We start from the raw sequence: 23818 nt of genomic DNA, 5'->3' as shown, positions 1-23818 counted from the left end.
CTAATTTGTCTAAATCCTCATCAGAAACAGAAAGAATTGCCTGTGTTTCTTTGGGTAAATGCTGAATCCATAGTGTTCTTAAAAACTCCTCTCTGACTTTATTATTAGCTAGTTGTTTCATTTTTCGTAAAAGATGAGATGCTTTATCATCTCCTAAAATGGCGTTAGAGAGCAAATCTTTCACTCGTTTTTGTTTGGAATCGGAAAATTCTGCTATGAGTCGATCTTTTAGTGTTTGGTATAAATTTTCTCTAGAAGGATTTTCCAAGTTGAGAGCTGAAACCACTGCGTAATACTTAGTAGTATCATGCGATATATCGGCGAGTTTAAACTGGGCCTCAATATTAATAAACCATAAATCGGCTTCTTTATCCCCAAATTGGGAAAGTTTAACGGCTACCCAGCTGATTTTCTGGCATAAGATCGTTTTTGTTTGGCATTTTGAGACAACAAGGGGATACCTACTCAGCAGAACAAAAAAAAATGGAACAGAAAATTCCACTTACCCATGTTAGATGACTTACTCTGGCAGAGGTTGCAGACACACAAATGTGGGGACAATTTTGCCAGTTAGGAGTGACCACATGTAGCGAGCAGTTCACATTCCCAAGGAGCATCATCTACCATAGTCGTGGAATTTATTCCGTACTATCTATCTACTGAGGGAACACAATGTAGTAACTAGTAATGGTCTTGTTTTTCCTTTTGTGTTCAAATTCACGTCGAATCACATTCGGCTCACCACTGGGGGTAATGGAGGACAGCACGTGTGTTCAATGAAACATGACCGTCCATCACCCATCCATTTCGATCATCACTAAGATTTCACTTAATGGAATGCAGTAAACAAGATTTCGTTAAGTCCACAACTATGCTTTAAACTGAAACAATATTTATTCATGTACAAATTGTACAAGTACACTTAAGAGCTATACGTGCTCTGGCAGCGATCACCCGACAAGAAGAAAACTCTCCCAGAATCCCGTGTGGGGAAAAAACTATTACGTTGAACGTTTTTGTGTATGAGACCCTGTGGGCACTCACCAGAGAAGTGGCGCCATCTCTTTGAGTCTGTGATAAACTAACTGGTTGTCACAGTATATTTTCAGAGAAACTGTAAACATGTTCAGAAACAGAAAAATAAATCTGTTTTATTGTTAAATAAATTCTTAAAAAAATTTTTTTTGCTTTTTATAATTAAAAATAGAAAAATTTTTGTGTGTGTGAAAACAGTTGTAGATACAAAAACTTTAAGAATCATCTGTAATTTTACAAGAATAAATAATTATATTATTTAAGATAAAAATTCTAATTTGAATAATTAGTGCTAGATAAGGTAAAATGCACAATAAGATAAACTTTTCTGATACAAACACATTCACTTTACAACATAATCAGTTCTTAAAAATTTCAAACAATAATTTTTACATGAAAAATTGCAAGAGAAAACAAAAATGTAAAGGTATAATAATTCTTTAGATTGTATCTTCAGATTTCATATGCATCAGACACATAAATAAGTCTTCAATGTGTTAGTGTTTCTTTTAACCAGGGTGTAAAAATCTACCGACTCAGACTTTTCCTTACCATCCGACTCCAACTCTGATCAGGGGCGGACTTGTTACTGAAAGAGACCCGGAAATTCTGATGTCATCACGTGACCTCAGAATAAAAGAGTCAATAAATAGAGTTCTAATAAAGATAGAACATAGAAACTTTTTATTCCAAAGCTAAAAGACTCTTCCAAGTAATATATAAATATGTATTTGATAATTTTTACTTTTCCGGCTGTTATATATAACATAGGGAAAGTGTAGCACTCAGTCAAAAAATGACCCTTTCCAAATTTTTACATTTTTGGACTCAGGACACCTTGAAATTTCAAGATATGCAAAAGATTTGAGGTTTTTTTCTATATGTGTGGATGTTAGACTATGTGGGGGGGGCATGATTTTGTTCACTCTGTTTGAAGGCTAATAATTTCTGTGGTAAGAGTGGTCGAAATCGGAGTCAGATGGTTTTGAATATTTTACTGGTTATTAGCATTCAAAATTTAAAAAATAAAATAAAATTCATTTCTACCCTCAAAGTAAGCTTTTTTGTCATTTTATAATAGTACAGTAAAACCTGTTAAGATGTTAGAATGTATATGGGGACATGATTTAGTTCAACCACTTTGATGCTTAATAACTAACTCCTGTGTTAAGAGATATGACACATGACCACTTTTATGTCTTCACCCTGTCGACCTTTAATTAAGAACCAAAATTTAATAGCATTAATGCCCGTTTATATGCAAGCCACAATGCCACATTTCATTTCTTAAACTTTACCCAAAACAATATCTCAGAACAGAAAATAAAGAAATTAAACAAATTAGACCTGCACATACGTGCACGCGAATTTTTTCGCCTGAATTTTTATTGACTCTTTTTAGGGGTTCAGGAGGTCTCCAAACATGTAGATTTGCAAAATAAACCCGGAGGGTCAAATTTGACAGAATTCCAATACTTTTCCGTTTTGTATATAATATGTAACAAGTTCGGAAGTAAAAAGGAGTTTGGCTAAAATACCAAAACTCCACGACTCTGACTCCGACTCCACAGCCCTGCTTTTAACTTATAAAAAAATTTTTTGATGCTTGAATTGCAAAAACATTTTTATTTCTCTTTAGGTAAACCAAAGCATTGAAAACAAGTTACTGTGTCTTAACTTTTATAAGTTAAAACACAGAGTAACACACAGAAGAGTAGTTAAAAGTATGTTCAAATAGAGTGCCAAATTTTATTTATTTCGTAGACAAAACATTTACTTTGAACATCCTACCAGTTTTTAAAATACAGGCATACCTCGACTTACGTCGGTTCCGAGTTATGTCGTTCCCGATTATACGTCGCTTGTTAAAAAAGTATATGGAAAAATAAAAATCAAGTTTAAGTCATTTTATTCGACTTTACGTCTGTCCGCCACAAATATTGAAGTCGTAATATCACTAGATAAACGTTTAAAGCACATAAAATCATATTAAAATATATACAAGAATGTACTGTATTTACAGTACACGCATTCGTAAATTTAGATTACTTTTTTTGTACTATATTAAAAACTAAAATTTATTTGTTTGTAAGCTTAAAATAGATTTTTATTAACCATATATTATTTAAAATGCTTTCCTAGTGATAAGTAGATTCGGAGACAGGTAAATTCGACTTACGTCGTTTTTCGACTTACGTCGTTTTCCTGGAACCAATTACCGACGTAAGGCGAGGTATACCTGTACAATTGATTCTGCTTAATTGGGACACATTGGGACTAATCTATTTTGGCCCAATTAAGTGGCTGCCCAATAAATGAACTAATAATAAATTCTATAATAAAATATGTAATACACAGGTAAAAAATAATAATTAGGTACCTATTTTAATGCTTTATTAAACCAAAATACAGAAAATATTTGTACTATAAATTTGCCAGGCTCACGACAATAGATAACTGATTCGCATAATGAGAAAGAAAAGAGTTTGTCCTAAAGTCATTTTATGGTCTTCCTTTGAGCACAGTTTCATTTACTTGGAGTTGGGCCACTTCAGCGGTAGTGTTTGTAGAATATGCCATCTCGATGCTGGTCTCAACAATTGGATGTCTGTTGTCTGAATCTAGATGTAATTATGCACACACTACCTTCCAAGGGAACTCTAGTTGTCTTCCAACTCAGTTGAGAGACCTCAAAAAATTGTCTGGTGATGTCTGTCCCTTCACTTTTAAGGGGTTCGTCTGGTCCAATTCAGAGCAGGGTCAATAACTCGCATTCAGGTCCATCTCAGACGAAATCCCCGTTTGATACATGCCGTTATGCTGACCCCCTCCGGAAAAATCGAACTGCCCAAGCAAAAGACAAAATTGATTTGTCTCTGTTAACCTACATGACATTAGTGTACATAGTGCCTACATATTTTTGGAAGATTACTAAAATACAGTAGAGTCTCAAACTCGGCCTAATGTGGACCGAAGGGTGGTCGAGTTTGTGATAATGCCGTGTTATCAGGAATGGGGTTAAAAAAAATAAGTATGAGTGTTTCCTCAGAAAATACTGTACTGTACTTGTATGTATTGTTTACTTGAGAATACAATAGAGAATAAATTGCCCAAATACCCTTAAACAAAGGAAAAGTACGTCCTTTTATGAAGGCATAGAGCCTTTACTACATGAAAATGAAAATTAATGAATACACTGTGTACAGTAACTTACCTGATAAGACAGACCTCAGAAAAATACTTTGTGAGGCATAAAGCTGTCTATAATGAAAATTAATTAACTAAGGATTTTTTTGCCCTGCCAGGGTGTGGCCAAGTTATCCGGACTGCCAGGTTATCGAGTGTTGCGTTTTTGGGACTCTATTGTATATCAAAAATTGCTAAATTCCTTTTCTGCTACTGTCCCAATTAAGCAAAAAGTTGTCCAATTAAATGCTTAAATTATGTATTAATTTATTAGTTAGGTTTTTGTTCTTTGAGATTTGGTTCAATAAAATGGCTGCCCTGATTAACCAGTGTCCCAATTAAGAGGAATCAACTGTATACTATTTCAACTGAACAGTTTTCAAAAGTGTTAAAAGTTCCATTTTAAGTCCAGTTTTAATTAATGTTAACAATTGAATTTTTAATTAAACAAATCAAATAATTCATAATCAATATAATAATTCTGAGTGGCCAATGTCAAATATATAGAAATCAGTTAGAAATTTTCATCCTAAATTTATGAATTTTTAAAAAAAATTTTGTTAAGGAATAAAACTTCATGCTTAGGGTTTGGGATTTTTCTAGCTTTTTAGGATACTTAAATATTAAAAACCAAAAAAAAAAAACACCAATAAAAAATCATTTTGTAGCAATTTCCAATCCATTTGCCAAAATAGAAAATTATTTGCCAGGTTTGACTTTTTGTACCATCCAAAAATGAAAGAACAACTAATATTAAAAAAAAAAAAAAATGCTTGAGAAAGTTGATCATAAAAACTGCAACTTTATTTTTGTTTATTAACAGAAAAATTGTATCAGATCAAGATTGATTAAGGTTTTGTGATACTCTTTCTCACTAAGTGACTTTCCCAGACTGCTCTGTGGATATTCACCACTTCAGTCATCAGATAAATGTAATTTTTGCAAATTATGAATTTTGTGACAGGAAGTGTGACCCCTGCTACTGATATAAATGCTTTTAATGACTAAGTAAACATAATTACATTTTAAATATTAAATAATAATACTTTTAATAACCATATAATTTTAAAATATTTTATCTCTATTGATTTAAGTGCATAAAACATCAAAGTACAGTAGTGCCTTGTATTTCAAACTTAATTCATTCCAGGAGATTGTTCAAAGTTTGAATCAATTTTTTCCATTAGAAATAATGGAAAACGAATTAATCCATTCCAAGACACTAAATAATATCCATTTTGGTAAATTTAAAATAGTCTAATTTAAAGTAAAAATAACACAATTAAATGCCTTAATAATAAATTAAAACATGAAAACCATAAATAAAATACTTAAAAACTGTATAATAAAATGAAAACTGTATTTATTGGCTGCAAATCACTGACTAATGCATTTTAACATAGAGGTGTGATTTAATTATAACAGTTGTGAAATTTAACATATAGATAATGAGATTTTATTTTAAATTGTTTACTTTACAATTTGATTTTATTCAAACAAAATGTGATGTCTTGGGATAAAAAGCATGTCAGGCATATTATGATTCATGAGTTTCAAAAAGGATATAATGCTGTACAAATAATAAAAAAATTGTAATGTGTGTGGGAAGATGCTCCTAAACTTTGAACATGCCAAATGTGATTTAAAAAGTTCCATTTGGAAAATTTTGAACTAAAGGATACAAAAAGCTATCGACAAAGAAAAATTGAAGGAAGAAATTGTTAAAAATCAACAAATAACACTTATTACAGTATATAACCAAGCACAAAAAAAGCACTGAAAACATACAAGCATAGTGAGAGTGAGAGATGATTTGGAGAGACAAAAGATTTTGTTTATGCTTAGAATGTATTTTTTTCACTGCATGTGTATTTCAAACCTTGAAGCATTGTTCACACTCTGAAGCATTTGAAGTTCGTTGTTTGAAGTACAAGATACCACTGTATAATATACATTATTCAAAATAAAGCGTTTAGTTTGATTATCATTTTTAAAAAAGTTAGAAAAATTATTTTTTTTTTACATTTTTATAAGCCATTGTTCTGATTACAGTAATTTGGTTTAAAAAATTTTTCTTAAGTGAATATAAACATGTTAAAACATGTTAATTTTGTACTTCAAAAAGGAACAAAGAAATATTATAGTATGCAGACTATACAATTTGTGTTCATCTCCAGTTTGTGACATCAGTGTGACATTTTACTTTAGCCAGCAAGCTTTCTTGTTTAGGTGGTATTGGTACAATCCCTTGCTGTTGAGAATCTGGCATGAGCTTGCTCACAGATAGATTATACTATATTAATCTTTCAGCAGTGTTGTGCCAACCTAAGTTATAGTGTTATTTGGGTGCTGACATGATTCTACCAGTTTTGTTATATGTATTATCAAAATTAGTCCGGTTATAATTGACTTTAAAAATATATAATTTTGAAGTTACATTGTTAATCCAAACACAAATTATTTATTGTATTTATACAGACACTTGACAAATCACAGAATTAAACTTTATTCGGTTGATATGTGTTTTTCGTTTGTACACATTTCGGGCATTTCTTACCCCTCTTCAGCCAACTAAAATAAAAGTTCACAAGTTACAACAGTATAAATACACAAACATATAAGGTCATATTATTTTAAAAGCATACCTTTTTGATGAGTTTAAACAATTTTAAAATTTCTTCTATACACTTGCAATTATGTTTAAATTGATTTAACAATTAAAATTTACATATTAGTCTTTCGAAGTAATCCTTCCTCACAAACATATTGCGCTGACCTTTCCTACCCCTTTTTTCCCCCAGTTAAGCTTGCCCAATGTCTACTACACAGTCACGTGACTTGATGAGTAGGCCATCTTGTGGCAACATTTTTTAAAAATTATTTTTCTACATAAAAATCCTTTACATAAAAATCTTTTTCAAAAATATTTTTAATTTTATAAGATATTGTGCCAGTTTTCGTTTATTTTAATACTTAGATTTTTATTTATACATTTATTACTTTTGATAATTTCTACGCTTTCTTTGAACTTATGATGATATGTTTCTTTTTCTTTGTAGAGTATTTGTACTTTATCTTTATTTTACAATCGTTCAGGGTGCAATGATCATGAAAGGCAGAATTTAATCTATTGTATTTTAGATCTGCTATATGTTCTTTTAATCTGGTTTTTAACTTCCTTTTAGTTTCTCCTATATAATATTTATTATCTCTACAAGTACAATGAATTTTATATACTACATTCTTAGTTTCAGTTGGTGGTAGTTGTTTTTTCTCAGTGTTTAGCTGTTTAAGCCTTGTATACATTTTTTGGTATGACGGTGCTAACTTGAAGTTTATATTACTTATTTCATTATCAATTTGTTTGTGTAGTCCCTTGATGTATGGAAAGCCGATATACTTTATATCATTTGTTTTTTTATTGTCTTGTGGCTTTTTAAGATTATTTATTTTAAGTTTCCATTTTTTGAACAGTCTTTGTGGGTAACCTGCCAGGAGAAATTTCTTTTTTAATTTAGCTAAATCTGCAAATATGTGTATTTCTTGACTTGTTCTGTTTTTTATTTTAGAATATTCCATTCTAAATACATTATATTTGACATGAAGTGGTACGTTTGACTGATATCTTACTGTTATCTGACTCGAACCTGGCTTTCTAAATGTTCTAAATTCTAAGCTCTGATTCTAAGTTCATCAGTTGAAGATAACAAGTCACTGAAAAATTCTTCAAATTTAAAACAAATATTTTTAATCTCTTCACGACTTATAATATCTTAAAACTTGTAATAACTTTTTAATGACAATAATAATTAAAGTTTTAATTTACCTCCATTAAAAATGAATTTGAAATTATTCAACTTTTTAAAAATAAAATATTATCTTTAATTCACATTTTAATTAGCTGTAACAGTCATTTCATAAATAAAATAAAATTATTTATGATTTAATTGATAATATTTTTAGGTCATTAATTTTATTTAAAAGTTGTTACAATTTTTAAAACAATTAAAAAAAAAATTGCCGAAGGTAGGATCAAACCTAGATCGCCCGCATGGCAAGCGAGTTCGATACAGACTCAGCCATTTCGCTGTGCTGTCATAGTGTAAAATTGATCAGTATGTGAGCTGCGCTTTAAACTTTAGAGCCTTTTTTCTCGGAATATTCTGGCTAATGCACTTTACAATTCTTCTGGGTAGACACCCTTGAGGTATACTACTGACATGCAAAGTCTCATCCTGAACTGAATTTCCGAGACCATAAGGTCTCTTTGTTAGTAAAATGCCTGATTATTGTCAATGTAATTTACAAACTTTTTTAAAAAAATAATTAATAAACCAAAAATTAATATTTTAGTCTCTGATATTTTTATAGTTTGATAAATATTAAATTGTTATAAAAATTGTTATGGCATAATTTTAGAATAGACTTAATTCAAACAAAAAAGCTAGGCTATACTATGCAAAATATTTTTAAGCTAACACATAATTAATAATTATATAATAATTTTGATACAAAATTCTTATACAGTTATGTTTTATAATTTAACAGTACCAGTTCTGTGAACTATAACTCATCTACACAAGTATTAGGTGACAGTAGACCTTACAGTAATCAGACAAGTACAATGTAAGTATTTATATATTTGGTGGTCAAAAGTAAACTGAACTTTTAATAGATAATAAAATTTTCAAGTTTTATTATGTTAATAGCAGAAAATATTTACAAAAGATTTCCTTCAAATTAAGTGCTTTCTGCTGCTATGCACTTTTGTGGATGTTTTAACTGATATATTTTGCATTACCTCCTTGATTGCAATTGTTGCAGCATTTTTTTGATGTGAAAGACCTAGCTTTGAGTTTATTCCCAAAAGTAACCTGTTAACAAGGTGTTCTATATTGGCATTTTAAGTAATTTCTGTGATTTAATAAAATGAAAATAACCTCATCTCTACAAGCAAAATGCTTGGTTTTCCATTATAACTATTGTGTGGTGCATTGTGCCCTCCTAGTTAGTTATCATCTTACAAAACTTCAGAAACTTATTCTTTATAGCCTTTTTAGTTACTTTTATTCCTGTAGACTTTCTTGATGTCTTCACTGAAATGAACCCTTTATCAAAGGGTCACTGAAAATGCACTCAAGGTTATTCAGACTAGTTGCTAGACTATTTCAATAAGTAATACAAATGTTGGCAAAATTGTGTAGCTGCAGAAAATGCTTATTTTGAAGTGATCTTCTGTAAATTCTTGTGCTATTAATATAATAAATGTTATATTAAAAGTCCACTTTATTTTTTACACTCGCTTATATATACTGTAATTTTTATATTTTAAGGAAAAAGATTGTGATTTAAAATAACCTATTCTGCAAAGCAAGAATGTTAAGAAAATAAATTGTTCACATTTTTGAAATCATCTAATGTATATTTTCATTGCAGTCTGGAAAATGTTTTCTTATTTAAACAGTGTAGAAACAAGAATAGATTAAAACAAATAAAAATCAGTTTGTTCAGAAGCACTGTAAAAGCACCAATATGTCAATTTATTTTTACAAAAATTAAAAACTACAGGCTATCTATATTTTTTATATCAAAAGTAGTGTCAGTTCTGTCTATACTAGTAGCTCGGGACGCTCCCTAGTGGGCATTCTTTACAAATTTCCATGAGGCACGGTTCCTTTGACTTTTTTGTTCCTATCAATATGCTCTACAGCTCTGTTAAAGTCCGAATGGTAAGATTTACACTCCGAATGAAGAGGTGGTGACCTCCCCAAACCATAGACCCCTGTACTAACAATAAAGTCAAAGGAACCATACCCCTACTCGCGACCCTTCGAGAGATATAAGCCCCTGAAATAATAAATTCCTATTACAAATATACTGAATTATTTATATTGTTATATTGACCAAATAATAATTTATTGGCCAAATGAATAATAAAAATTTATATTGTTAATTTAAATAAGAATTAAAATTGTTAATTTGAATGTTTAAAATATGACACACGATAGGGGCACCTCTAGTGTCCGTTATCAAACAGTTACGGGACAGACGAATACCCGTTGAATGGGTTATATATATATATGTTGTTCTAGCCATGGTATGCCAATTGTTTAATATATTATTATATCTCTAAAAAAACTTTTGGCTAGTTTTTGCTGAACACTCCAGTTTTTGTCTGATTACTGAAGTTAAGTGCATAGACCAGCATTTGGTATTTCATACTGTCTCCATTTAGGACTCAGTGGGGCTGGTTGTTATGAAATTCAAATAGAGGGAGGATTTTCTTACAAGGAAGGTATCAATAATATACAATGTGGCAAATCCAAATGCGGTGATTTGTCTTTGAATAAGGAGTCATAGTCAACAGTTCAGCTTTATTGTTTTCATATTATACTGCTTTGTGTGATCAGTCTAAAAGAAATTAATTTAGACTACTTAATTTATATTTATTTAAACTTAATGACATTTACAATGATAGAGCAACTATCATTGGTTAAAACATTGGATAAAACATTGAATAATGGAAGAGTCATAGATTAGGATCTTGAATACAACTTTTATAAGAAAACCAAAATCATTTTCATAATAAATTAATTGAATTTGGGGAATCCTCTTTACAAAATTTTACAACTTTTAAGTGCAATCTCCTTTATTAAATATTTTTTTTATTCAAGTAATCAGGCATGTTGTCTCAAATTTCCTTACAGATTTTAGAATATTGAAATATTCAAATTGTTTGGTTCCTTTTTTCAGGTTTAATGAAAACTGATGGTATAATTTTTTCCTTGTCCTTGCTTTCCTATCAACCAGGTGGCAGTGTCATTAATTTCAGACCTTAGCTTTTAAGACTGTTACTGTGTTTTGATTTTATAGATTACGAGGGCTGTTCGGAAAGTTCGCGGCCTCATATAGAACAACAAACAAAATAATGTTAAAACTTATTTTATTTTTCAATGTAGTCTCCTTTGTTAGCAATGCACTTATTCCAGCGATGTTCTAGCTTTTTTATGCCATTACAATAGGTCGATTTGTCAAGGTGTGCAAAATACTCGTTTACTTCAGAGATGACTNTATTTCAGATATTGAAATTTGAATTGTAATATAAACATTTCATTTTTACATTAATTTATTTATTTGTGTTACAAAAACTAACAAAACTTTCTTACATTATTTTTCATATTATTATCTTTTAATCCAAACATATTTGGTTTATTTATTTACTGTGCTTTATAATAAATACTTGTTATGATATGAAACTTCTTTTTATCATATATTAAATTCCATAAGGTAAGTCGCATATAGGCAAGGCCGCGAACTTTTCGAACAGCCCTCGTAATATTTATATTTAGTAAAGTTTATTTAAACATTTTTAAGTAAGTATTGTTAACTTTTTTAATCGTAGGTAAGTAACCATTCGTAAAAATGACAAATGAAATATGGCAGTATGTCAGTATTTGAACACAAATTCTTGGGAGAAAAAATTGCTTGTTCCTCAATTGAACAAATACAATCCACTAAAACAAATTTTCAATTATTAGTATATTTTTATTTTGTCTCTCACACATTATCATTTTTATAAAGAATAATATTAACAATATATTTAATTGATATTAAAAAAGAAGTAATCTGATTTTTTTAATAGGACAACACGTAGCTATGTTTCTATGGGTGGAGGTTATGGAGGATCTAGTTATAATTATGAATATCATAATGGTAGTGCTACAACAGTTCAATCAGGACTATGTGGTCTTAGCAACCTTGGTAATACATGTTTCATGAATTCTGCTCTTCAGGTAAATATCATCTTTCTATAATGAAATTTTTTAAGATTTAAAAAAAAATTTAAATTTAAAATTATATGGATATGAATTTTTAAGTATTGCTTTTAATATAACTTAATTCTTTATGAATTAATCTTAAATTTGTTTAATATATTATACAAATCACAGATATGATTTTTAAATTATAATTATAACAACACAGTATAACTTCTGAATAGTGGACACCATCAGGACCAAGAAGTTTGTCTGCTATGTAGAGTTGTCTATTATTAGATGATACATGCTCATAGCTATATAATATAGCTATTTTAATATGGTCGTTAAATAATGAAGAATACAATAGATTATGAAAACATCAAATTTCCATTAGTAATGTGAATATATCAAAAATTATAAGTAGGATATATAATTAAAATATATATGTTACCGCTAAAGCTCGAAATCCGTTAATGTGTACATTACCTAGCTAATCTGCAGATTAACTAGGGTGATCCGTTAAAGCTGCGAAAATTGTTCAATTTCTCAAATTACCTAGGTAATTTGCAGAGTATCTAGGTAATCTGCACATTAACGGCTTCCGTATCGTTAAAGTTCAAAAGTTTGTTTCTTTCACTTCCTTTCCCCATTCCTCCTTTTTATGTAGATAAATTTAAATCCTAGAATGCAAGCAAGCACCGAATTGGTGAGTAAAATCAAGAAAAGATTCTTCGCAAACCTCTTTAGCGAAGACTTAAAATATAATACGTAGTGTCTTAATAACAAACCAAAGTACGATTCCATAATTGAAGATGTAAAGCAAATAAAAGTTTCCAAAAAAAAAGAATCATCTCAAGATTATCAAATAATTCAAAGGTGTGATGTGTTGACTGTACGAGGCTGTGAAAAACTCATTGAGCCGTTGTCAGATGCGCGAGAAAGGTTTGAAAAAGTTTGTCCATGCCGGAGAATTGTTTGACATTCGATAAAAACTGAAGAAGACCTTGAAAAATTAGAAGATTCACAAGAGACTGTGATTATGAGATCACAGTCAAATCTTACTCAAGAGGACATTCCGTTATCCCCCGCTTCTACAGAATCACCTATAGAAATACAAGAATTTACCGATAGTAATCTTAAACTGCCTTCTATACCGTTGATTGATGATGCAGTCACGAAGAATATTCAGTTACCCTGCACCTCCAAGGAATCGCCTCTGCAAGTTGAAGAAGTCATCACTGAGTTACTCTCAACTTCAGCAGAATCGCCATCACAGTTTCGTACGGAGCCTGTAAAGAGCACTATACAAGACATAGTCTGTATTGTTTGCTCAAAAGCAGCATCAAGTGCTCACAAGTGTAAATCGTGTAATATGTTTGTTCACGCAGTTTGTGGTGAAGTAGATCCTAAAGAGGAAGGGTATGGTAAGAATGTATTGTGCATCATCTGTAAAAAGAATATGGATCAGAAAATACAGCGTGATGAAGCCAAGAAATGTTTAGAAAAGCAAGCAAAGAAAATGTTAGCAGTTTCTAATGCAAAGCACCCAAACGTCGATGAAGGTTTCGCTGTGAGAATTAAAGTACCCGAAGAAGACAGAGCAAAAACTGATGCACGTTCAATTTTAGCTGTGGTTCTTAGTAAAACAGAGGATGGCTTTTATAAACTTGATACTAAAACAGGTATTTTAAAACAATTGTATGCAAAATCTGAATTCAGTGTTTGCAAAGAGAGATTTTTAACGAAAGAAGATGGATGTCCCTGCTGTAGAAATATCTTTACGTCAAACAGCAATAAAACAATCCCTTGGTACTGGGCAGGGTTTCAGAAAATGTGACTGCAAATCTAAATGTACCACAAATAGGCGTGCTTGTCGCAAAAACCAATTGCTACGTAATTCAAAGTGTCACCAATCTTTAGATTGCACTAATAAGTAAGTACAATTTTATCATATGTTTTGCAAATTCATTTCCCTAATTGTAGTAATATTTTAAACCGTTTGATTTTTGTATTAAAGTTTTTTTAATTGATTGATGATTGATTCAATCAACTAATTTGTTGATTGTATTAACTTGATTCTTTAGATATTGAAAATTAAATAAATAACATTATGTTAATTTAAGCGTACAGAAACGTTGCTGTTGTTCCAGCAAAAATCTTATTTTCACTTTACCGAGTGCCTAGTAGGTAATTTGCAGATTACCTAGATAATCTGAACAATACCTAAGTAATTTGAGAAATGGAATAATTTTCGCAGCTTTAACGGATCACCCTAGTTAATCTGCAGATTAGCTAGGTAATGCGCACATTAACAGATTTCGAGCTTTAGCGGTAACATATATACAATATATCATTCATCTTTTCAACTTTAAAAATCTCATTTTAATTGAATTCTAAATTGTAAAAAGATTGGACAGGATACTTTAAATGGAACATAAAAATTACAACAAAACATAAACATTGATTAATTATTAATTCATCAAAAATAATGTGAGCAGAAAGAACAAAAACGAAAATGAACAAAAGGGTGGATGAAGATCAGTTTAGGCAGTGAGAATTTGAATGTTGAGTTAAAGGCAATTTGCTAGCCACTTCAAGGGATGGGAAATGTAATCGCTATTCTTGCATTTATAATGTCATTTATGATCTAAGCAACTAATAAAAATGTATATAATGATTTGTATGCTTTGTATTGATAGTTATCTAGGAAGTGTAATTTTTCAAACATTTTTGCTTTTTTTTTCAATAAATGATATTTTAAAAATTACATCTAAACCACAACAAAACTATTAAAAAATATGCATAAATGGAAGAATACCAAATATCTTCCCATACTTTAAAGAGATTGGCAAATTACCTTCGTAACGCAACCTGTGTAGAAACTAGTGATGGGATTGGAATATCGATATATCGTGCCTGGTGATTTCTGCTATATTAAGATATTCATGGTTTCAATATATCACCAATAAATCAGTGTTTTGGTGTAATATATCAGTGGAAACTGTGGATTGGCTGGGGAAGGAACAAAGGAAAGCAACATTCAGCATTGTCGTCATGCTGTGCTGTTTGTAGTGTTGCCACCCGCTGGCTTTACCCAAACAAGTCGGTTTTTAAATTCATGGTCTGGATTAATTATTAATCTGTCCGGTTTTCATAGAAATTGTGAAATTATGATAAAACAAACTATTCTTACTTTTATGTATTATTTCTGCAATTGATATTGACATCATACTGTTATTAATTATTTTTGAATATGCCACATGTGATTATTATACAGTAGAGCGTCGATTTTCCGAATCAATTGGGGACTGGGGTTGTCCAGATAATTGATATTTCGGATAACTGATTTACGTTTGAAAAAATAGTTTAACGTATCCAATGTCTAAATTTTTCTCTGTTGTGTGTCGCTTTGCGTCGAATTTTCATCGATATTAAGCCTAACAAAGACTATTGTATTGTTAAAAATTATTTTTTTATTTTGTACAAACAAAATAAATATATTGAAAAATATAAAAATAATAAAAAATTATACTTCAGATGTTGATTTAGTATCAAAAACGTAAAATATTTGAGTAGCCCAAGACGTAGCCAAAGATTGAAGAACCACAGCACTGGCGAAAATTTAAATTTGCCGACTAAAATTCTTTCGGATGATTGACTTTCGGAAAATCGACGCTCTACTGTAGTTACAAAACTTTTCCCATCACTAGTAAAAACAAGAAAAGTTTATTGTTTCTTGGTACCATAAGCTTAATTCCAACAATAGCACAGAAGTTTAATAACATTAATATGTATGACAATAAGTGGTGACTGACAGATAAGACTAATCTAATTAAGCTAACAGATAGGGTATTATTCAGCTTTTTACAAGCTGCTCTCCTTTAATTAAAATTTATTCTCTGAAAGAGTATTTGAACTGATTCTTTGTTTTTGTTTTAAAATATTTTGTACATAATTAATTGTTTCAGAATGTTAAGGCAAGACATTGTGTTTTCATAAGGTTAGTTATGGATGATAGTGTTCACTATTTAGAGGTAAATATAACACATGTTCTATTTGAAGGATCTTGGGATTATAAAAAATGTCCATTACATAGAGGTGTCTGCTATTTGAGTGTGTCTAATAATGGAGGTTTTACTGTATAATTATAGTAGCAATTAGTGCTATGCCTTGTATACCCATAGTTATACTCGGGTAAATCCATGTATCAGTGGAGTGCCGTGGCATTTGATGATAGGGAAGCTGTGTTTCTGTAAGAAGCTGACTTCTAGGAACAATCAGTTAACTGCGAGTCAGTGATGGTCTAGGATCCATTCGTATCCTTTGTTTGATAAGCCAGTAAAAACTGCAGACTTCTCTAAATGTATTTTTAATATCACAGTTAAATTCTGAATTGCTAGCCATGATATAAGGACTAATTCAAAATAAAACAATAAAAACTTACTTGGTAAAATGTGTGCTGGATGTACAGTACATACCTGGTACAAAATATTCTTCAATTGTATGAATATACTTTTAAACAAAATTATAATTAAATATAGCTTTGTAAAGAAACATACATAAAAATAACATAAAATATTATTTTCTTTTTAAATCTTAAAACAATCCACTTAGTCAAATAGCTTCCTACTAGTGGCTAATGGATGGAATCAGAGTAGGTTGCATGGCATGTGGACTGCCAAATCCTGAGGGTGCCGATACTGGTCAATGTCAAATGCCTCTTTTGTCACATCACTTGTATATCTCAAAGGATGCAACAGGGTTGTAAATTTTAAATGTTTCTCGCCATAGTTGTAAAAATCTAAATATGTTAAATTTAATAGATTGTCCCTTGTTTGTTTTCTCACTAATTTGTTTTAAGACCAGGTGGTGCCACAAAAATTTCCAAAATTTACAACTTTTCGGTCACTCTCATTGAACTGGAAAAATTTCTGTCTTTATTACATCTAATATTGTGAAGAAATCAGTCCCCACTGTACTCGGCTAGAGATTGATTCAGTTAAGGTTTTAAGTAAAATTCCGACTCTTTCAGCAGAGTGTTATGTCCCTAATTCCCTAATCTCATAATTATTTAACTACTTGTTAAGTAGAAATAAGTTGTAATCGGTTACTTTGTACTTGAATATTTGTAGTCTTGCGGAAAAAGTGGAAAGACAAATTTTTATGACAATGGATACATAAATCATAAATTTAAGGAAAATAAATTCTATAGCTTTTTCTGTACCTTGTGCATCTCTCTCATTCATTAAATTAAAGTAACAGTTAATTTTTTAACATTGTACAAGAATTGTACACATTTTTTTCTACATCTCCTTATAGATGGGACAAAATCATAATATCACTGAAATCCTTAAGTAATACAAGATGGGAGAGCAGAATAAAAATATCAAATATTTTAATGGATTTTTTTAAACTCCTGTCAACTATACAGAACTATCATAAAAACATACCAATAAATTTCTATCGGGTTAAGTTATAAATGTACTTGTGATTCACATAATCGGGCAAGGGCAGCCAAATATGTAGCAGGAAGGCAGCTAACAGCCCAGAACTGGTCCTGGATAGAATCATTGGAAGTATTATATGTGTGTAGCTTCCACCAGCTAAACCTACGTGAGGTTGGTGCTCTGTAAAGCACATGCATGAATGTGTATAATCTGGCTGTTTGGAAGCTGACCCAGTTTCGACAATACAGCGCTTCCATTCTGCCACTGATATTCAAATATACAATAGTAATCTTATTGTTTTTTTCACATGTAGTATAGAAATTTGTAATAAGATATATAATGCAGTTATAATAAATATTAATTTTAATTAATCCAAAATATGTTTAAATATGAAAATAATCGCGCAATATGTATTTATTTTTTAGAAAATACAAGGGAAGCGGCGCTTCCACTGCTTCCAATGACGGCATGCCACTGCCATGTATCAGGTGCACAACTATTACCCAAGTAACTGTATGCATTTAAAAGGTTACATGTGCACAAGTTAAGAGATCATAAATGAGCAAAATGATTAGTAAACATTTTTTATAATTTTATCTATTTAGCTGTCTTGATTGATTATTTTTCTAATGAATTACTGTTTTCAATTTCTAAAGGATTAATTTTTGCAGGCTAAAATTTTTAGTTACCTTTTTTAGAATTGCTGAATTATTAAAAATTTGAGATATTTTATTATATCATATTATAGTTTTACAGTTTTAGATTGATATCACTTTAAAAGAGAGAAAAAGCAGTTTTTTAAATTTGTTATTTATTAATAAATTTTGCAATCTGTTACGGAATAAATTTATTGAATTTGTCACTTTTAATAAATTAGAAATTTAAGTTTTTTGTTACACAATCAAAATCATCATTACATTGAAAAATGATAATAAATACCACTATTTAAATTAAAATTATTTGTTTTTTGTACTTTATTTTTATTTTAAGGCTAATTTATTAACACTTTCCCTCAATTTGAAAATGTGGGTTTAATTGTTAGGGGGTTAGGAAAGTATTAAAATATGGGTATCCCTCATACAACATGGTACTTCTACAACGCTCTTTTGCTCTAACATGGCTAGAAAATTGGGAATATCTGTCGTAAAACATAGTTTCCAGTTTCACTCTAACACTGTTTTGGAAATTGTACAAAATTTCACAATTTTTAAATGCAAAGTCTTTTGTTTGATATTTTTTTTATTCGTGTAAGCATGCAAGTTGTCTCAAATTTGCCTTTTGGATTTTAGAATATTGAAAGTTTCAAATTTTGTACTTTTCATCAGGTTTACTTTAATGAAAACTGATAGTGCAATTTTCTTCTTTGTCCTAACTTTACTATCAACCAGGTGTCGTTGTTGCTTTCAGAATTTAGCTCTTAAGACTGTTGTGTTTTCTTTTTATAGATTAATCTTTATATTTAGTAAAGTTTATTTAAGCATTTTTAGGTAAGGTATTTAAACTTTTTTTAATGAATGATTACTTGATTCATAAAAGTGATGAATAAAATGCAGCAATATCTAGGTACTCGAATAATTCGGTATTCAAATGCAAATTCTGGAAAAAGTCATTCAGTATGTGACTGAACAAATGCAACCTGCTAGAACAAATTTTCTATTAATAACATATTTTTATGATAAAAATAAAATTATCTTAATTATTATTAAAATTATGGCACTTTCTCAGAACATAACTACCATGTTATATGAGGGATACTTGTATTTGGAAAAAAATGTCATTAATGTTAGATTATTAGAGTATTACAGATTGTTCTTTCAAATTTCCTAACTAACACAGTAGTTTTAAAATCTCAAATGTTTTAAAATATGGTAATTGATATTATATTAGGAACTCTGCCCAGTTCTCTTCCATACACTAACCCTTGTCTTGTGTTGTCTTGCCATGTCTTGTGTTCTCATCCACATTGAATTTTATAATAATTCTTTACACAAACAATTTGGAATATTTTTAAAAATAAAAATTAAATTAGTGTGAAATTTTGAAATGTCAGAAACATTACATCCTTTTGGGTGTGAAATACCTATGGATATGCTTCATCTGAATTATCTTGGTACCTGATGCTATTTGTTAGTGGTTTTTCCACTATCAGTTAGAGGAAACTGTAAACATGAAGATATGTTTATTTGCAGTTTATATTTCAGATATTGAAATTTGAATTGTAATATAAACATTTCATTTTTACATTAATTTATTTATTTGTGTTACAAAAACTAACAAAACTTTCTTACATTATTTTTCATATTATTATCTTTTAATCCAAACATATTTGGTTTATTTATTTACTGTGCTTTATAATAAATACTTGTTATGATATGAAACTTCTTTTTATCATATATTAAATTCCATAAGGTAAAATTTAATTTTTGTGTAATTTAAAAAAAAGATGTAAATAAGAATTTAAAAAAAAATTAAATAACAAAAATGTAAATTTGCAACATTATATTCTGAGTTACCTGTTTTTATTTAAAATATTTTCCTAAGCTTTTTTAAAATTACAAATCATACATTTTTCTGATTCTGCATTGATGTTTTCTTGAATATTTACAAAATAAATACATTAAGTAAAGTTGAATAATTGACTATTTATATACAAAATTCATTTATAAAATTGATCTACTAATCTGCTGCAGTGTATGAGCAACACTCCACCACTTACTGACTACTTTCTTCAAGATTATTACTGGAAGGAAATGAATACTGAAAATCCTTTAGGAATGCATGGAGAAATTGCCAAATCATATGGAGATCTGATAAAAACTATGTGGTCAGGACGCTATACTTACATTCTTCCACGTAATTTCAAGGTAAGCAATTAATTATTAAGTGAAAACTTATGATAAATGTGTTATGCATAAATATGATATTTAAAATTTTTAATTAATCATTTTACTAAGGTTTTGTGTTAGACAAATTCATTTATCTAATTAAGTTTAATTGCAAAGTTTATTATGGTTATATATGAGCTCTTTTTCCAAAGTTAATGATTGTAAAATTATGATGATTTTTACTATATATATTGTATTCAATCATATTATATCTACCATTTATCTCACATTCTGCATCTTAGCTGATGTGCTTTTTTCTACTTCAAATCTAGTAACTATTTTTTGTTTTATGTAATTATTTTTATTATTGTATTTATGATTTCTAGTATGAGAATTTAATAATGATAATAAAATTGATCTTATTTATAGTCTACTCCTACAATAATAGGTTGTCTCATTTTGCAAAAAAATATCAGTATATAATTTCACCATTTTAGAAATTCCAATTATTTAATGAAGTAAAATAAATAAAAATAATTTGATTGGTTATTTAAACAATTATAAATTCTATAGCAATTAATCCTATCATTAATCTTCCAAATAAGCAAATCTTATGTAATAACTATTACATTCTTTATATAGAATGTAATAAGTTATTATATTTAAAGTTTGCTACCTACAAATTTTTGCAAAATTGCATTTTTATATAAATTTACTGAACTTTTTCTGATGCCAGCTTATTATTCTTTCCTGTTTCTTATCACATGTAATGTAGGGTTATCAAATTTTGGAATATCAACATTGAGAAATGGGGAAAAAAACAGGTTTTTTTCCCTCTCTTTCTCAATGTTGATACTTCATGAGCTCAAAATATATATATGTATATTATTATGTTGAGTTTACTGAGTTATACTTGGTTGTCAACCATTTGCTGTGTACTATGCTGGACCAGAGTCAAGGCATAACAACTAAAACAAGACAAAAATTATTATTATTATTATTATTATTATTATTATTATTATATACAAAAATATAATATGATGTTCTTAATCAACATAGAATCATGTGTTTTATATATATATAAACCTTAAAAAGTTTTGTGTGTGTACTAGTATTTACTTTACATTACAGTATATCTATTTTGAAACTTGGCATGATTATTTCTATATATGCAGGGCCGGATCATCACATAGACAAATGTCTAGGGCCCAGTTTTTAGAAGGGCCCGGTCAAACTGTCTATTTTGAAAAGATTTGTAAATAAGATAGTTTATTTTTCTGTTGGACAACAGTATATAATAAATTCAAATAAACAAAAATATATTGCTTTTTATATGGTTATTGTGAATTCTAAAATCTAAAGAAAATGTACGTGGGTTGTTCAAAAAGTTCCTGAACTTTTTGAATAGCGTGCCTCTAGTTGGTTATTTTTTAATTCATTTGGAGGCATTGTGTCCATGGAAACCTCCCAAGTAACCTCCTTCAACCAGTTTGTTGATATCTTGTTTTGGTGATTAGTTACGGCCATTTATGTGGAGTGTTTGTGGGGCTCGGTGAAAAATTGGATCCATGGAAATCAGCTCTTTGAAAGAGCAGTGTTGTTCTGTGAAATTTTGTGTGAAACTCGTAAAATCCTTTATGGAGACTTCCCACAGTGGGTGAAACAGCCCCCACCCCAAGAAAGCTCAACAAATTCGCTCAAATGTTAAGGTGATGTTGATTGTTTTTTTTCGATGTAAAGGGGGTTATGCATCATGAATACCTACCTACAGGCCAGACAGTCAACATGGAGTACTACCTGGTGTTATGAAACGCCTAAGAGACAGAATCAGGCAAAAACGCCCCAAACTTTGAAGGAGCGGCAAGTGGTTTTTTTTTCACCACGACAACGTGCCAGCTCATTTGTCCCTCAGAACTCGTGAGTTTTTGGCCAAAAACAAGACTGCTATGCTTCCCCACCCACCCTAATCACCTGATCTGGCCCCAAGTGACTTTTTCCTGTTCTCCAACAAACTAAAAAACACGCTCAAAGGAAAACGACTTGCCACCATTCCAGAGAGAGAAAAAAATGGAGAAGCTTATGAGCATTCCGAAAATTCCTTATGAGCATTCCAGGACTGTTTCAAAAAGTGGAAACACCATTGAAATAAGTGTATACGTTGCGGAGGAGACTACTCTGAAGGGGACCCTGACAAATAAATTGTATGTGAAGTTTTTTTTTTTTTTTTTTGTAATAAATAAAGTTCGGAAACTTTTTGAACAACCCTCGTATTCTTATGTTTCTTCTTCTTATTGAAAGTAAAACTCCCAATAATTTAGAATTTTTTTTATAGCGATAAGAATAATATTAACTATATGTATTCTTAAATCCTGTGAAATATTGTGAAATAATTTTGATGTTATTTTTTTATTAAGCAGCTGCAGTGTCTGTATGCGATTTAATAGAAATAATAGTAACAGAATTATTAATTGAAAGAGCCGCGAGGGGACCCGGAAGAAGAAAATGTCTAGGGCCCCAAAGTGGGTTAATCCGGCCCTGTATATAAGGGCATTGGTGCTGTTAAATTTTGGTGGTTAAAGGTCAAGAGGGTGAAGAGAGAGAAAGAGGTGGTCATCTGTCATATCTTGAATGAAAGTCTGACTTAAAATTTTACTCATTATTGCCATTCAAAACTTTTAAAATTCTAAAAACTTGCACTATCCCAAAAATAAGCATTCTGACTTTTTATAATAATGAATAATAATATAAGGGTAGATGTACACATGTGATGCAGCAGCAAAACTGGCAGAATGACGTCACTTTTTTGTCGTAGAAGTCAATTTTCTGCTGCTTTTTTCATGCTGCGAGAGTTGGTTGAATTCTATCTTTTGTGACATTTGCTATCAAGATGTATTTCTATTGGTCAATGACAGTTCATTTCTCAGTCAACATAGAATCATGTGTTGTTTTAATGGTGGAAAGTTCAGCACGATTAACTGAGATCACTGACATTAGAATAATGAGGAAAGGATAAATTTTACACAAATAATCATATATAATTTAAGTCAAAGGATTTGTCCTTTGACTATATAACACTCGGCAAATAAATCATTCCCAGTTCATAACCAAACAGAAAAATTCTTTCTACAAATGTTTTCATCTATATGTAATAGACATCCTCAAGTATTGACAGATTTACGATAGGACTTGGCCGGCAAAGCCATCTTCAATATACTGTATTTCAAAAAACTGGATACTTAATTATATAACACTCACCAAATAAACCATTCCCAGTTCATAACCAAATAGAAAAATTCTTTTTACGAATGTTTTCATATATATGTAATAGACATCCTCAGGTATTTTACATATAGATGAAAACGTTCGTAGAAAGAATTTTTCTGTTTGGTTATGAACTGGGAATGGTTTATTTGGTGAGTGTTATATAATTAAGTATCCAGTTTTTTGAAATACAGTATATTGTCCTTTGACTTAAATTATATGTGATTATTTGTTACCAAAGATCTTTATTGAAGAATAAGTGTATTTTGTATGCCAGTTCTTTCTCAATTTAAGAAAATACATGCCG

At 30.0% G+C, this 23818-nt stretch overlaps 1 protein-coding gene across 1 annotated transcript in view; it reads left to right on the top strand.

The window, feature by feature from the left end:
* The window catches only part of LOC111621532 (ubiquitin carboxyl-terminal hydrolase 4-like), a 119038-nt gene that overhangs the window by 51799 nt on the left and 43421 nt on the right, over positions 1–23818 (top strand). The window contains exons 7-9 of the mRNA XM_023363690.1: positions 8770–8847; positions 11864–12014; positions 20116–20289. Of these exons, the coding sequence (XP_023219458.1) occupies positions 8770–8847; positions 11864–12014; positions 20116–20289 (403 nt within the window). The remainder of the gene's footprint in view (positions 1–8769; positions 8848–11863; positions 12015–20115; positions 20290–23818) is intronic.

Source organism: Centruroides sculpturatus, unplaced genomic scaffold, assembly GCF_000671375.1.
Source record: "Centruroides sculpturatus isolate CEXI.00-Female unplaced genomic scaffold, Cexi_2.0 scaffold272, whole genome shotgun sequence".
NCBI lineage: Eukaryota > Metazoa > Arthropoda > Arachnida > Scorpiones > Buthidae > Centruroides > Centruroides sculpturatus.
This window is presented reverse-complemented; position numbering and strand designations above follow the sequence as displayed.